General features: G+C 28.7%; 1 protein-coding gene across 1 annotated transcript; it reads right to left on the bottom strand.

Moving 5' to 3' along the window:
* Positions 1-1,258: 1,258 nt before the first annotated feature.
* Positions 1,259-18,787, bottom strand: LOC132917640 (membralin-like). Its single transcript, XM_060978473.1, is given in 15 exon segments — positions 1,259-2,487; positions 2,489-2,689; positions 5,569-5,668; positions 7,135-7,267; positions 7,615-7,698; positions 7,799-7,856; positions 12,485-12,575; positions 12,653-12,896; positions 12,963-12,990; positions 12,993-13,061; positions 13,133-13,239; positions 16,037-16,164; positions 17,343-17,623; positions 17,692-18,003; positions 18,314-18,787. Coding segments are annotated over 14 exon segments (2,019 nt in total). The 5' UTR covers positions 17,926-18,003; positions 18,314-18,787; the 3' UTR covers positions 1,259-2,226.
* Positions 18,788-19,354: the final 567 nt, after the last annotated feature.

Below are 19,354 nucleotides of genomic sequence, written 5' to 3'. Positions count from 1 at the left end.
AGTATATATTCATTTTTAATTAAAAATTAAATCGTCGTTTGAATTTCCGCAATATAATATACCAATGTAGGTGCGCACCTACATGATAATTATGTAAGTACATTAAGTACAATACGTAAAATATAAATTCTCGGTCAAGAAAAACGCAAAGTAAAGTCGTCAAGACCGCTCGCGGAGAAGGGTGGGTGTGATGGTGTACTGCAAAGAACTCGACAGTGACGGCACTCGAGGGAAAAGCTCGACATAAGAGGGTAGGTGAGGGGTATGAAATTAAAGAAAAATAAGGGACGCGGTTAAGGTAAGGTGTATATACTGTATATATATATATATATGAGCTAGTCGCGAAACCTTGACATTTCACCACCTCGAGGCCGCAACAGCTATATTTCCCCACCTCTCTCGTCCGCGTCTTGAGACGTCGGTGAAATTTTATTTACGCTCTCCTTGTGTTTACGCCAGTCTAGTGCCTACCGTACACTTAATTATTTTTTTCGGCATTAAATACCATTTCTTCTTCCCACCGGGTCAATTATATTATGCATTCAAATGTAAAGAAATTAAGAGTGGTAGGAGGCCAGCAAGCACTCCGCCTGCCTTAACTCCAACCACTTCCTCCCCGCCGGTCCGCTTAAAAAGGGCTCGAATAAGTTAATTATTAATTATTACATTTAAAAGTAAAACGCTCCGGGCCGACAAATCAAAAAGTGTATACTTACTGTAACTGTATATACTACCGAAGCTGTAAATACGTTTTTTATAACAGACATCTAAACGAAACCCATCCGTTTTAATATTGATACTGGCCACAAAACACAAAACGAGTTATTATTAAAACCAAAAATAATAATACTGTAATGGCGCATCCGCTGGTTTTCAGCGATGTATCTGTACATTTGGCATGTGTACTCATGCAGAGAGCAAACGATACGATGAGGTAAGACCGTGTATATATTGGTGTTCGATTGCTCTTGACAACCACAAATACCGCGATAAACTGCAGACTTCAGCTCCCGCAGAACTGAAACGGATACACGCGACTCATCTGCGCATCTCAGCCGACTTTCAACGAGCAAAAGATAAGGCCTACTTCATACTGTTCTAAGGCGGAGTGCACTTTCAAATACTTGCGATTTGTTAATATTCGTTTTATAAAATATTATCTTACTGTCTATCGTGTTGTTGATATCGGGTGGATCAGGAGGAAATGAAACGTGTATTCTATTTAGATGGAAAAAAATTCATTAAAAACAGTAAAAACTTTGTACATGTTTATATAATATAATTGAATGTTCGAAAAAATTACGTACACGTCATACACAAAATATACACTGCACGATATATTATAGTACGGCGGTATAATTATATAATATTATCAATATTTTAAAATAACAAGTAGCATATAATAATTAACATATTATATATATATATATACCTATATATATATATATTAATTACAAATGCTATAGAACAAAAAGAAATATACAATCGTAATTTACAAACTAGGTAGAGTGAAAATAAAAACAAATACAACCCTAAAATATAAAAAAAAAACGTTCCCGGGCTCCGTCACCACTTTTGTTTTCCGTTGCTACTTTCACCGCCACAGCAAGTCGACAGCAGTTTTATTTGGCCGCCCCGCAATCACGCGAATGAGTTTGTGAGAACGACAAACACAATATTATTGCAATACGATAATAAATTATTATTTATTGTATAAACGATGAATTCCGGACGCTCGATTGTACCGTTTTCAGAAGTAAATATAAAATACAAAATAATAATAATAATAATAACAAGAGCAATATAATATATAATTATTATACGATCGCTATACACATGCCGCCGCCGTTTCGAATCGCGTGATATATATATATATATATATACATATTATATACATCGTTTTATATGTCTTAGTCGTCATCACCACCATTATCACACGTGTATCATATATCACAGATTATGGAGCGTTAATGTGTTTATTATAATATATGTATATTGTTGTATATTATATATATATATATATATATAATTTAATCTGCGCGGCATTGTAAGAACTGTATAACAATAATAGCAGGAGGAGCAGTAGCAGTAATTTTTTTTCATCGTCGTTATGGTAGTAGTGATGGTTACTGTTGTTGTAGTAGGAGTATTATAGGTAAGTATAAGATAGGTATGTAAGGTATAGATGGTAGGTAGTTTGGCAGCTCATCACGAATATAAAGCGCACTATTGCATTGCGACAGTGGGCGCCGCTGCCGTAACGTTTTCCGAACCAGCACTTCCGATCGTGTCAGCCGTCGTCGAAGGCGTCCGCGGAGGCTGTGGAGGAGACCCGTTCTGTTGGGTGGCTGGGGGTGGATTCGGCGGCGGCGGTGGTGGCTCGAAAGTCCTCACCCTCCGCCGGCGCAACAGCACAGTCCGCAAACGACCCAGATTATGTAGTCCATTCATCAGGCTAAAATTCTGAACTGGCCTGATGGTCACCCCCCGCCGGATTTCTGCCCTCAGGCCGCGAGGAATCCCCGCCGGTTGGATGGTGTTGGTGTTGGTGTTGGTGTTGATGTTGGTGTTGGTGTTGGTGTTGGTGCTGATGCTGTTGCTGTTGCCGCTGGATGATCACCTGCTGCAGTTGGGCTTGCTGCAGCACATACGGCAGCTCATAGTGGTGATAAAAGTAAATCATGGAATGCTGCGGAAAAAAATGAGACGAAAATATTTAACTGTTAAAAATTTCAAATGTGTACAGACACGACAACGGTCTGCAATGATGTGACTCGTAATAACATGATATAAATAATAAATATATAATTAAGTTAAGTGCATCAGCGCTCAAAAAAAGTTAAGAAGACCCTGAAGATGCATTTTAATTTTCCGGTTGACCATCCGTATGTATACGATTGGCAAGTACCACAGCGACTACGCAATCATAACATAATATGCATGGTAGCACGGTGCACAGTCATTTTTTTAACTATAAACCATCAGCAATTTACAATTGTTTATATATTTTTCAAGAAAAAATTAAAGAACGCACGGACACGTATCCCGGGGGATCCGAGACGCAACATCACAATATATATAACTGCGAAGGACATACTCGCGACTTTTCATATTATGCATTATTGAATCTATTATTAAAATGTTTAATTTGAACTCAGTTGTGGTCAGCGGCTATGTGTAGAAGCTAAGAATGGTGTTTATTTTTTGTTACAATAATAAAATATAGACAAAACAACATACGACATAATTGCGCACACAAAAAACACCAACACTAAAATACTATTTAAAACTTCAAAGTATAAATCGCATAATAATTATATGCGTATTCAAATTATATCGTTACGACGGACAAAAATTTTTGCAATTGTATGTGTTTTATTATATACTGAAAAACATCATGGACAATTCCAATTTTCAATGAATAACAGAAATATTGGCCTGTGTATATTGTTAAATATTGGCATAAAAATCGATTAAATATTTCTATTATAATAATTGATAGTATAGTAGCCAATAAAACCGGTATTCTAAAATTATCAAAAAACCTTTATCATTGCATTTTGTTTTTATATAAATTGTATTTGTTTAAAAGATTTCGTATTCAAATTAATCGCCTATAAAAATAAAGAACAATTTCTACATTACATTTAAGCGGGGGCGGCCTCAGGGGGAAGCGACAGTCGCCCCTCCCACGGCTTTTTTCTCTTCAAATTTTTATAATTTATATCACTACCTAGTAATTTATTTGCATATATATATATATACGTATAATGAAAAATGAATGTATGAAGTTCACCCATCGCCTATAAAAAGGTCTAGGAACGCCACTGTAGTCAAGACCTATAATTTGATAAGATATAATAAATGTGAGATAAAAATATTTCTAAAGCCAGTATCATAAACAGTTATTATACATTTAATAATTATTATCTACGAGAAAAGTTTATTGTTTGAGTATAATTAGATAAAACCAATGTTAAAGAATATTTTAAAAATACGAATTATAATTTAATTTCTAACAATTTCTAACAGACATTTAAAATAAATTAAAATTGTATTTAACATTACTTTTTCTGCAATAACGTAACTATACAAAACTAATATTTTAATCGTAATATTTAATTACGCTTAAAAATATAGCTACGAGTGTTGGTGTCGCGTGGCAAAGACATATATAATTACAACGGCATAATTTCTATAATACTATACAATCATACAGATTTAAATAATTCGTGACCCGTCCCCGGGTTTACGTGAATATATTATTATTATTATTTTATTATTATAATATGCTGTACGATAAATCCGACGGCACTAAAAGAAATATGCATTAAATATAATAATGACGAAAATAAGCGAAAAAACGATTCGATCATAAAGTATATATACACGCGGTGAAAAACATGAGTGAGAGGTGTTGGACGAATAGACGGGACCCGTACTCTTTGTTAAATTTATATGGAAATTTCACATCAACCCTTCGGGACGTCGACGCTCGGAATTCATTCTGTTTATGACACTATATATATTTGTATATACATATACAAACATAGCTGTGTGCGACGGCGCACGTTCTCAACAATTTCCATACACATAATAATATAGACCATTGGGTTTTTCGTCCGTTAATTACAATAACACAATACTGGACGCGACGATTTCACATTCAAATTACATTTAAAAAAAAATCGAATTCAAACCCGAATATAAAGCAGAAATAATGATAATCGCATAACGACCACGCTGGACGGTTACTGAACCGAATACGTAGATCGCAGACATCACTATATTAAATAGGTACTTGGACAGAAACAACTATAGCAATATAGTATATATTATGTATCGTGTGAGTAATCAAACGTGAAATGGTGTTTGAAAGCGCAACACCCCCTCAAAAGCATATATATGTATACGGGAAATATACCTGTATTCAGTATTTTTCGCTGTGTTTTCTGCTTACAAGGAAGGGAGGAAAAAACAAGAACTAACGAACTGACGAGGAGAAATCGAGAGAAGTGTTTCAGACACAAATCAAATCCATTAATATAACTTGCGGAAAAGTTCACTTAAATAAAAGGGTGGAATTTTACTTTGCTACAAAACGTTTGAAAAATGGCTGGAAAAAAAATGTTTTTAATTTTATGGAATCGCTCACGGACTGATTAATTATTAAGACTCAACGTTTATATAGATACATAATATTATAATATACTATCAACGTACGACAAATATAATTTGCATATCTTATAATACTATAATATACATTTCTACATTACCAGGGCGCGCATCAAGAAAAAACGTGTCCACGAAGTTCTCGAAAGTATTATGCATTTTTAAAATTCTAGTCTGAATTCATAATACAGGTACGATATATATTTAAATACTATTATAAAGACCGATAACGAAAAAAAACAACAGTGCTGTAAAATCATTATAAGACATCACAACGGTGCTGTGCAGTGTAAACAACGATCTATTGCAGACTTCGAAATGGCCACGATATATTACCCAAATCATTGTAAAATAATAATAATAAAAAAAAAATAATAAAAAGTCATTTCGTATTACCTGAATAAAGAACCACGAACAGATGAGAGCCAAATTGCTATACTGACCGTTGAACCGATAGTGGTAAGCGTAGAAGGAAAAGTGGTACAGATAGAAAAACCTGGAACAGAAACATAATCAATTTACATATACAAATGTACAATATACTTAAGTACACACAACACTAGCACACGTGTTACTATAAATATTACGAAATATATATATACAGGGTGTCCCGCGAAGATTTACCCAATGCGATATTTCTTAGATAATGGAGATGACATAATTATTTTTTTATAAGACTCACGGGGAACAAAAAAACAACAAGTATGTCATATTTTAATTTAATTTAGTGTTTTGGTAAAGAAAATTAAAGAGAGCCATTTTGTAGTTTATTTTTCTAAAAATATTGACGTTTCAACATTTTATTTTCATTAACATCGTGAATTTTAATATTTTTTCTAGTTTCGATAAAAATTGTGAATTATTAATACTATATAATAGGTACCAGTGTTATCAAATATGTGGCCCGCGAGATCATGCCCGTATAATAATACAAAAATATTTTTTACACGTTCACGACCACGTGCCAAATTGGGTATCCTTGTAAAAAACCAGAAATTTTTTTTTGAAAAAATATAAAAACATCACGATTCTAATGAAAATATAATATTGAAACGTCAAAATATTTTAAAAATAAACCCTATAAAATGGCTGGCTATTTTCGATTTTTTTGAAAATAATTAAATAAAAAATTATTTTTTTAACTTTTTTACCAAAACATTAAATTTAATCAAAATATGAAATACTTATAGTTCTTGTCTCTGTTAGATGGGATAAAATGGGTAAATCCTCACGGAACACCTCGTATATATAAGGTGTTTCACCGTGTTTGCACTATCTTCCATCAGCCTAAATTTTAAAAGGTACCTATAAAAAGTATACACTATCATTTGATTATTATAGTTAATAGGCGATTCCACTTTTGAAATACTTACATAAATTAGCTCAGTAAAACAGACTACCTAGCTCAAAAATGGTTATAAGAAACGCGAAAAAAAATTTAATTTGTTTTCGTGTTAAGTTTAGATAAGACCCAAAATAAATTAAATAGAAAATAAGTTCACTTAAGATGAAAACACCCTGTATATATAATATATCAGGCAGTTTTATTTTTAGCCGTCGAGTTACACTTCTGTAAGAGACGACTGGCACACTTACGCACACGCGCACATAACAGATAGACAGAGTGAATGGGAGTGGGGGGAAAGTGAAATTCTGGTATATTCATTACAGTTCTTGGCGGGCGGTCAATGGAATCCCCGTAGTGTCGCTTCGTATTCCTCGTCCTGCAATGGACCCTTTTTCTTCCTTCCTCCTTTTTTTCCGTACCTCATGTCAAACTGTGATGCACTCGTGTTCGAGACAACTTTCTCGTGTAATTCCTTCACCAATATCCCTCCCCGCACCGGTCACTAGAATACCATCCCCCAATCTTCCACCCCCCTTACACGGACCCCCCGTAGTAAGGTATATATTATACGACGACGACAATAATAACAGCTTTTATATTATATAGGTACTCACTTTAGCCAATGCCTTTTCGTGATCGGACAATGGCTGCATATGGTGTCGTATTGATCAGCTACCCAAACGATCAATATGATGTAAAACGCCGTGGTGGTGTCGTTGAAAAATTCCGACATTATGGCCTCCATGCCTGTCGGTAATTTAAATAATAATATTTATTATAATAACAGTAAATAAATAAAACATAGATCATCGAAAACCAAAACCCCTTTTATACACCACAACCCTCGCACTATTGTCAACGTTATTATTATTGCCGCATACACGCGGCACAACGTTATAGTGTTGACAAACTCCTTAATTGTTAATGCATAAAATTATGTTTCCAGGGGACGGACGTCGCGGCGTCAGTGAACTCCGATAACGCCGTTTGACAGGGTTTTAAATGTTTTAATAATAATAATATTCGGGTGCGATGAAAAATCACAAGAATGGATTATTATTATTATCATCGCTATCGTAATTTATTTTACTCACCAACCAAAGCCAGTATGACAGTCAAAAGTGGCGCTGCCGGAAAAGAGAGCGAACCGTGAAAATCTAATAACTGCAGCAAATCCACTGAAAAAAAAATATGTAACGATAAATAACCAAATTAAAAAAAAATTGTAATAATCATTATTATTTATTTGTTTTACGCCATAATAATAATATAAATTACCTATGAAAACAAATATCTGATGGTGCGAGTACCTCAAGAGCATTGAAATCGATACAGTCTGGAAACAAAAAAAAACACAAACCGTTTATTTTCAATAAACATGATATATACCAAGTCATTAACATTCATAAAAAATATAATGTTGCCAAAACAACAGTTGATAATTGGAAAACATGAGATAACGCAAGGCTTAGTTATGTACTTCTTGATTATTAAAATAACTAAATAAACAACGATAGAAAACAAAATTGAAAAAACTTTGTTGTTTTTCTTATTTATACTTAATGGATTATTTAAATAGATTTTCTCTATTTTAAATATAAGTATTATAACCAGCAGCTAACATAAGTATAATACTATTTTTTTATGTATCAATGTACGCTAATACGTCATTGAAGGAACCAACAATTAAAAAAAAATGAGTTAAAAAATAAAGTAATACATATGATATTGGAATTAACTTTGGTGTCTAATTTAAAAATAAAAATCTAGTGACTTTTCTAATCGCCAATTTGTCTAAAACAAAAACTATGAATTATAAAAATATGATACCTAATACAAGAAATGTACACAACTACTTAAAAGAATATCAAACTTACTCGACATTATTTAATTAAATAATAAATATATTATAATATTCCAAATATCCTTTATAACCAAAATCCTGTAAATATTTAAATAATACTATAAATAGGTAGTACCAAAGATAACTAAAAAAAGATATTGATTTAAGAAAATAAAACAAAATTACGAAAAACACGCGAATGCGTTAAATGCACTACCCCGATGATAATTAAATACGTTTATGCTAATATAATTACTAATTACAAATTATTTACAAAATTTTATCAAAATTTGGATTTACGTAAAAATTTCTATTTTCCGTAATTTTTGTTTGTTTTTCCCCAATATTTCTCTTAATTTTTAGCTCTCTTAGTACAAACTAAATTCAATTTACAATCCAAGAACACACAAAATTTAAAATTTAAAACATTTTTTCAATCATTTATCGTGTATACACACAGAAAAAATATATCATTGTAGAGTCAATACATTCATCGCTCTGCTCAGAATCTAAAATATTTAATTAACTGAAAACTGTAAAGAATTCATTTTTTTTACAAGACAAAAAATAATCCATTGTTTTAGGATTTAATACGTGTCAAATACCTACACTCACTAAATAGTTAGATCGTAATTATTTATAATTATCATTGTCTTATTGATTTATTTAATACCTAATGCTTTAAACTATGTATACCAATTACATAAAATTTAATGAGATATTGCAATTATTTAATTTTGAATAGATCATTCAACATGATTAAATATACAATGTACATGCATAATATATTACCTATATTTATGGTATTATACACAAGTAATTAAACAAGTCGAATTGATTTTCAATTGAAATAAATTACTTACTCCGCGCCAATAAATAGTTTGGGATGATTCAAAAGAGCTGCATTTTCATACCAAATACGTTTTTTTTAAATCCAACGAAAAGGGAAAAATTCGGCTTTAGTAATTGGCAACAGGAGGAAGAGAATATATGGGCATTCATTTCTCGGGGGAATAAAACATCGTATCTAATTTCACGCACTCCTTTCTTATTGGTTTTCTTAATCATTATGTCGCTACTACCAAGCAATCTCACATATATGACTTCAGGCGGTAATTTGATCGAAGACGTATTATGTTGAAAAATAATATACGCGAACAACTTAATTTAAGAATACAAATATTGTTATTATTATTTATACTTATTACTTATTACGGAATATTAAATTCTAAAACAAATTTCGTTTCTCCACTATACCTAAACATAATATATAAGACACAAAAATGTATACTTAGTAAAAAATCAATTTTTTTACAATTAAAAAAACAAATTATTTAAAAAAAAAAATAGAAAATTAGTTTTTATAAAACAGAAAAAGACGTCACTGACCCTTATTATTAAGGTCAAACCAAACATGTAGAAAATTTAAAAAATTTAAATACATTTTACAATATTTAAAAAAATGAGTTGTAATTTAAATTAATAAAATAATAACAGAAAATTATATTTTGAAAAATAATGTAAAAAGGGAAAAATTAGATAACCTGGAGTGTACCTCCAGTGTAGCATGTTAATGAGTAAGTAACAATATTACTACAATGTATGTGTTAATTTAAAGTCAATGATAAATTATCATTGTATACAAAAAACGATTATGAACAAAAACAGCCTAGGTATATTACTAAAATATATTTATATTGTAACTATAGTAATTTATTTTATTATTAGCAATAGAATTGGTTGAATGAAATATTGTGAAAAACATTGCATTTGTTATATTATTATAATACTATATAATATATATGTCTATACTCTATATCATAAATTATAATATTGTTTTTTAATCCTGATTAAACTGAGGTGCCGGCACTGAGCAACTTCCCAATTCACGTCTTTCGACTCCTTCCCTCATAATATCACATCTACTTATTCTGTTGTATTTATTCTAAACAAACTGTTAATGTTTGTTTTAAATTAAAAAACAAAAGTTCTGAATCAATAACAACTTACTGTAACATTCTAAAAAAAAACAGATGAATTGATTTTTTTTGTATTAATAAGCAATAACCTACAATAAATCTAAATATTTTAAAAATGTAATCGTTTAAATAAAATTATATAATAATATATACCTATGTAAGACTTTTAAGTTCCCACTATTAATATTTTAAAATTACAACAAAATAACACAAAACATTATTATTTGTTAATAAATGTAATATTGTTCAAATTTGAAATCACTTCAAATGTCTAAACAAAAACCATTACATTGATATATTTTTAGATATTTTTGTTTAAATTATGATGAACCTTATATTATTTAATGTTAAATGAAGAAATTAGAAAAATTTTAATGTCTATAAAAAATTTAAATTGAGTTTAAACATTTTGAAAATTTTACCAAATATAAAAAAAACAATTGAAGTAACAATAAAAAAAACTAAAAACGTTTGATGAGAAATCGTTTTATGCATGAATATCCAAATAAATTGCAAACAGATAGCATAAAACACTACTTTAAAAATAATATATCATAAACCTAAGCTATTCCTGACTAAGAATTTATACTTTGAAAGCAAAATATTAATTATAAAGCAATTAAATTATAAAAAAACACATTATATATCATGAAAACAGTTGATACAACTAGTATTACATACATATTATAATATGAGAGTTTACATTTAATATAACCTAAAATAAATATAACTAAATACCATGAAAACTATCTGACAACTGCATTGAAATTGTATAAGATTCAAATAAATATAAAAAAATTGTGTCTTTGATGATTTTAAACTATTAATAAAGAAATGGTTGTTGAAATATGAAATAAATCCTTTATATAACTATATTATCACTAAACTTATTTTATTATCTTTTATCACTTATATTATTTATGGCTTATTACACACTATTAAACACTATTTTTATTGTATGTATATTATGTGTAAATATTTTATTGAGACTTATGTCTATCAATACAAGGACACATTCTTAGTGATAGATGATCCAGTGTAATAAAAATATAATATTAACATGCAAACAATTTCAAAACTGTAAAATAAGTATTTATTTATGAAAATGTCATGGGGGCTCACTATTTTATAAACACATGTACAGTTACCTTAATAATTACTAAACATTACTAATCGTTAAACAATTACTAAAATATAGTTATTTGTTGTTTTGTATGTTATAACAATTCAATAATAGTATTAGAAATTTCAATTTTAAGGGGTTGAGTTCCCTTTTATTAAGCTCATAACATGGCTGCACTATTGTACCCCCTATACTCAGCGCCCCTGATTATTATTATTATTATATCCAATTCTGTCAAAATTTAAAGTTCAGACACTCATTAAGACATAAACTATATTTGAGGAATTACGCTAAACTTTTCTTTTTTTTAATTACAGCAACAACAACTTATAAAGAACCTTGAATTACATTACAAACTTTTTAACTTAGTGAACATTTTTTATCAAAATTTGTCATTTAGAAAAATAAAAGTCAACAATTTCAATTATCTATTAAATAGAACAAAATGTCAAAATTATGCCATCCATAGAAAATAATAATATAAATATTTTGTTAAATAGTTTTTGACACCAGTATGGTTAAATTCGATTTAGATTTATAACAAATTTTCAGTAAATGATTTTGTTTTCCTAATTATTTTGAATAGTATTCTATAGAGAATTTTTTACTTATGAATAAAAACTAAATCCAATTTGTTAGCATAAACCACTCTCAAGTTGAATATTGAAGCATTTATAAATTAAATTTACCATAAGGTGATAAGCAATTACACAAAAAAAACATTATATAACCAATTCAGTCACCACTCTATGTTTAGTCAAAGAACCACAGATATATGATTTTTCACTTAATTAACTCCAGTTTAGAATAAAAAATACAAGCTCGAGGTCTCCTTTACAATTAAATCCTCCTATACCCCCCCCCCACATCATCATATGATGACAATAATCATCAACAATACTTTTCAATTTATAAGAAAATTGCTGAGATCTATGTACCCCTTCTCTTTATGTAAGGCACTACTCAAAAAATTAGTTATATTGGTTTTAGTAAATATAATACACAAATCGTATACTTACAAACACAACCATAATAAAGAATGATGCAATGTACGATGTTCTTGCCATCCAAATGCTCACAAACCTATAATGTTCTCCAGTAATAACGTTTCTGAAATATAAAAACAAGAATTATTGCCTACTCGGAGGTAATAAATCGAAATTATTCACAACAAATTGTGTCTTTACCTTAGAAATCCTTTGTTTTGTTCGTTTTCAGCTAGTGATTTAACAGAGGACATCAGTAAGTCATCATAGCCAAGGAAATACTCCAAGAAAAACTGGCCCACTGAATCGCCAAAACACTTGTTTCGAGTAGGCTCTAGGGCTACTAGCATTACTGGAATTCCTAACCGAGTTCTGGCGTTGGGCGACAAACGCAAAAACCCATACTCCAAAGAATATTCAACAATGTAATTCTCATAAAATATTCCTAAAAAATTAAAACCAAAAATAATTGTATGTAATTTCATTGACAATTCCAATATAATATAGGTACCTTCATTGTCGTCAATCGAAGGTAATGCGGGGTACTTGTAGACTGGAGTAATGAACTACTATCGATTCCCAATACACCTCTAATAGAACTATTTGGATACTAAAAAAAATTAATATTTCATTTTACTATCATATGTATAAAAGGAGAATCAAATGGAATAGTACAAGTACCTTGGTAGAACGAAATTGTGCCGAGTCTTCTACTAATGAAAAATTTGATTTACTGGTGGTATGACGATTCGTCTTAGTAGTACTGCTAAACATTTCTTTTTTTTCATCTACATAAAATAAAATCAACAAATAAAACAAAAATTTATATGCTAAATAAATTAAAAATGTTTATTACTGTATAAATATATGTTAGATATGCTGATTATGGAAAATCCCTATTTTGTAGTTTTTAATAAAATTATATTTAATACAAATAATACCATAAAATATATTTTAAGACGACCATCAATTATCGTACAATTATACTAAAATGTATAAAACTATCAGAATAATTAAAGAGCTCAAAAGTTACAACTTAAAATAATACTTCATGTTTTTATACACAAAATAAATTTGATTTTAAAAACAATTTTATCACAAAGCTCTACTTAAAAAATTCCCACTGAGCATATTTTACAGAAAATAAGTTAAAATAATAGATTAATATCTATTGACAAACATATAATTATTATAATTTATAATATTAAAAATACCTAAGACTATCTATTACTGAATAAATTATTTATGATAAAGATTACCAAAGTATATCACTATTGATAAATTACTTATAATTTTTAAATATAATACATTAGATAATTAAAAAATATAGGTATAAAAAAAATAAATTATAAATTATTTTTAAGAAAAATAATATATTTTATGTGAATATGTGTCAAAATATATTTCAACAATTTTATCTTTCACATTAAATTTAATTATATTTACTACAACATAATTATTATTCACTATATAAATATTGTATAACATCACTTTAAATGTATTTTTGAAATGAATATATTAGAATTAATTAATTATAAGTAATTTAAAATCTCTATGACAGACAAAACAAAAAAAAAAATTAGTAATTTGCATGTTAACAAAATGTACACATTTTATAAATTTTTTACATGTTTTGTACTGTGAAAAGTTTAGAAACCTTTAATTTTGGATCTATTTGTATTGAATTTATATAAAATGGTTAATAATTAAGGATAAATCGTTTTATTTAAACATATCAAAACATTAGATAACATAGTAAATTACATAATTTACCACTAACAACATATAAATAATAAAATTAACTTTACACAAGGAAAAACATTTATTTAGAAAATTGATAAGTGTTCAGACTTGAAAAGGTATAAAATTATTTTTATTGTTACAATTAACAATTTCAATTCATTTTATTATCTATATTCAAATAAAGTTTAGTTTAACTTATTTAATTAAAATATAATTAATACCTGAATGAATTAAATTGTCTATGTGAATAATACAAATACAAATAATATAAACAGAACTATTCATAAAAATATAGAATCAAATTAATAACAAGTAAACTAAATACTTTAATTAAATTAAATACAATAAATTAATAAATTGTCTGAGGATAAATAATTAGAAATAATTCAATATCCAATGTCATAAAAATTGAATTTGACTACAATAGAATTTTTTTAATATAGGTTAAAAAACTTATAAAAGACCTTACATTAAATTTCCAAATATTAGAAATAAAAAAAAAATTAACGTTTTTATCCCTGATATAGTATAGTATATATAATTTATTATCATACAAAAAGGGGTCAAATAATTTTAACAATTTTAGAAAAATTAATTTAATTTTACAAATAAATTAAATGTAATAATTTGAGTAAATAATATTATAAAGTAAAAAGAAATTGAAATTAAATTATTATTATTTAAGATGGCTTTTACATTATTTAGTTTAACACAGTGTATATATCCAAGATCTAAGTCATGAATGTATTTGATACATAACTGTAATCATAGATATATAAAATAAATATTAGATCCATATAATATCATGATACCTTTAAATTAATTAGAATAATATCAAATAACTAAAATTGTATTGGGTAGTAATTTTTTCAAGACCTATATGAATTTAGATTTTTTGATTTTTAAAAATGTCATACTACATGAATCATATAATATACAATTGGAACCCAAGTCCAAGTTACAAATAGGGCACACTTAAATGATATAGTAATAGTATAGTTTTAATTTTATCACTACCTGAATTACAGCCCATGCTTCATTTGTAAAAATGGCTGCTTTATAGCAAATGCTAATATGATATGAATGAGCCATGAAGTATTACAATATTTATATTTACATCTTCTTCAATGTGTATAACCATATGTAAATCTAATATGTCCACAACCAGAATTAGGGAATCTAATACGTATTAGATTTAGATACGGTTATGTACATTATGTTACGACCTGGTTGTATCATTTACCAATTTTAATGTATTTATAAACATAATATTATTATAATTTATTTAAGATAACATACCCGCATGTGTTGTCTCTGTTTTATTAACATACATCATAACAAATTTTCGTTCAGTAGAACAGATTTTGTGATGTCAGCTTTAATATTAGAGTAAATTTACCTATTATCAAATTTAAAGGTAGGAATATTGTTTAAAAAATGACGTATACTTTTATTGATATTATCATATGTCACTTTTAAAACAATATTTCTACCTTTAAATTTGATAATAGGCAAATTTACTCTAACTTTAAAGCTGACATCACAAAATCTGTTCTGCTGAACAAAAATTTGTTATGATATACATTAGAAAGACAGAGACAACACATAAGGACATGACATCCTCTTAAAGGTACTATGGTATTACTAGATAAGTCTAATATTTATTTAATACATCCACAGCCTGGGTCGTGTATCTAACATATTCATGACCTAGATCGTGAATATTAAATATACTGTGTTAATTTCACCATAAACTGCCAAAAACATTTCCCATGGCATCAACAAAAATCTATACTATGTAATAAAAAATTTTATTTTATTTTTACTTAGAATAAATTTTACCTTCAACATTTAAGTAATTTGTAAATGACACATAGTTGAATAAATTGGGTTTTGGAGTACTAGTCTCTCGATATTTATTTTCAACTAATTCTTCTGTTGATGGTTCAATATCGACCTCTCTTTTGTTCCTAAAAAAGAATATTTAGTCATAAAATAATCTTAATATACTTTTAATTTTACTTAATACTAGTATAATCAATAAATTTAATATTTTAATTCAAGTTCAATCTACATTTTTTTATTTTGTGTTTAAAACTTAAATTTAATAATTTATAAAATAGAACTAAGATAAAACAAACAATACTTAATAAAATTGTAGTTTTTTATTTGTATTTTTAGTATGTTGAAAGGCACATTTAATAAGAAATAAATAAATCAAATAGATTAATCAAAATATATAATGTAATTTATAAGTTAAAGAATTTCAGAACTGAAATATGATTATATAAAAAGGACAAAAATTAAATATTTTACCTAATTTCTTATTAATTAATTAAAAATTATTTTTTATGTAAAAATGACGATATGTTTTAATTATAATACTCATAGTCGTTAAGATTCACCTAGATATGTTAAACACTTCTAAATTGCTTTCGAGGATTGTAATCCTACAAGAAAATGAAACCAAAAATATCCTACATCAGCATAAAATGTTAAAAATGCCATTTATACAGCTTAAAAACAATAGTATGAAAATAAGATCATTTTGAATTTTATTAGGAACATATAACTTTTCAGAAATATTTCTTTGAAGAGGTATTAGATAAATAAATATAAATTTTATATAATTTTCAATTTTTCCAAGTTAAAATAAATCATTTAATACATTATATTAATTATTTCAACTATATTCAAAAATACAATAGATTCATGGATTCAGATTAAAAAAATATTTAAATTATGATAACAACATATAAACATCAGTACAAACGCCATGAAAAAAAAAATGTCTTGTAAATTAAATATTTGTCTATTTTGTTCAACATCCTACTATAATATCAAGCATAATATAATGATATTTAAAAATTATCAAGAACTATAATGAATTTAAAAAGTTTAGGAAAACTCTTGGAAATATACTCTTAATATACCTGTTTGATAAACTATATATTTTTAAAATAACTATTTTTTTATTGTTTTCATTTACTACTTGGAGATCTGTTCTCAAAACTTGAATATCAATATAATTTCTTTCAATTAGGAACTTTTCAGAAATATTTCTTTGAAAAGGTATTAGATAAATTAATTAAATGTTTAAAAAAATAAAACAAATAATACAATTAATAATAATTGGATAGGCACTTACTCAGGATTATTAGTTTTAGTGAAGCGGTTAAACAATGACGAATTTTCATCACTTGAGTCTATACGTTTTAGTTTGTATTCACGTTCATAAGACTTTTCTACTGTGAACAATTCGTTTATCATGCCTGTTTGTTCAGCATAGCTACGTTGATAACTTCGAATAATCTCCACTCTTAATATGCCATCTCTAGGCCAAGCGTCTTTAACATGATCTAAACAGTTGGCTGGCATTCGTGAGAAATTCATATGCACATAAACAAGTACAAAAAATGATAAGACAGCCTAAAATCAAAAACACAAAAATTAAAACATTTGCAAACTTTGACATTTGGTATAATGCAAAATTTTACCTTTAATAAAAATACAAATTCTATAAGCCTCCTTAGAGATCTTGGGAATATTCTAGCATACCCTAAGGTAGCCTTGTAGAACAATGCATAGAATAGGCGGTCTCTTACATTGAACGCCTGGTTGTTATTATTGTTATTGTTGTTGTTGTTGTTGTTATTCACCCCTGTTGTTCTCAAATCCAAGGTGTTTGGTGGCAAAACCACCAGTTCTTCGTGATGACCGTTGTTAGGCATGGTGAAGTCGTTCCTCTAACTCGGCAACGGACAAAATGTCAGCAGAAAATGTCGACGAATGCTACACTGCATCGTCACCTAATGGAGAATGAAAACCAATAAATTCTATGCACAAGTATTTGGAATCAGCCTACATTCCAATTGTGAGTAAACAAAATTTTAACATAACAGAAACACGGTCAAAATTCTTTAAAAAAACATCGCCTAAATCGTCATGAAGAAGCAAATTTTTAAAGATCTTCACACGCAAACTGGTACTACCGGGTAACTTGACGAGTGAAGGGGTGGCGTACTCACGTTGATATGACGACCCCAACAAGCAATTTGATCGTGATCACAAATTACAATCTACAAACCACTAATCACGGTTACAAACGCACATACTCACCCTATATCGAACGACGTATGGGCCGAACGCAACAGCGATCGGCGATTTTATTATGATACACCTATTATAGGTGTGCTCGAGACTAAAGGGCTTGCAACGACGAGCGAATCGGCCGGGCGGTGGCGCGTCAAACTCGAGATATTGGAATTTTATATTTACGGTTTGCGATCAATCGGACTGACAGACGACAAAAAGGAAACACAAATAGACGACGACGATGGAACGACGAACAGGTTCAACTTGAAAATTCATAGTCGCGCTGGTAGTCGTCAGCTGCAGCTGTGCGCGTACTATATCGTTTTATCATTTTTCCTTGTGACAATAATATAATAATAATGATAAATAAATTGTTCTACAATAATAATCATTTGGGAGTTCAAAATGATAGCGCGCACGACGTGTCAACGCAGTATAAAAGTAATCGAGATGTTGGGAATATTATTATTATTGTGAATGTGATAGGTAACTGCATTAATTATAACAGATATTATTTTATTATTGCGATTTAGTAAAATAGGCACGTAAATTGTAGTCGTCGTACTGTCGTAGAGTCCGAGATCCGTTTATCGTAATCGACAAATTTATTCTAACGTTGCCCAACATGAACTACGTTCGCCGATGCTGATAATACGGCGGTACAACGATAACATGTCGTTTACTCGCGTGAACATATTTTTTTTTATAAAGATATATAATAATATAATATAATATATATAAATAATAATAATATATTATATTATATCCACCTTGATTGTAATATTTATTATTTACTTGCCACACGTAACCGTCATAACCCACGTGCCACAATCATCTCTTAATATTCTTAACTACCCGAATCTACCCAATTTAAGGACGAGTAACGACTGTTGCCCGTTGAGGCAACTTTGCGCAAGCAGCAGTCGCCAATATAGCTGTGTAAGGGACATGCCCATACCTTCATTATTTCCATTCTTATTCGAAAAATTTCAGTCTCTCTAGCGTCTAGCTTATGAATTACACTATTACAGTGAGCCATGTTATATTTTTTTTTGTTAATTTTAA

This window comes from Rhopalosiphum padi, chromosome 1 (assembly GCF_020882245.1).
Source record: "Rhopalosiphum padi isolate XX-2018 chromosome 1, ASM2088224v1, whole genome shotgun sequence".
NCBI lineage: Eukaryota > Metazoa > Arthropoda > Insecta > Hemiptera > Aphididae > Rhopalosiphum > Rhopalosiphum padi.
This window is presented reverse-complemented; position numbering and strand designations above follow the sequence as displayed.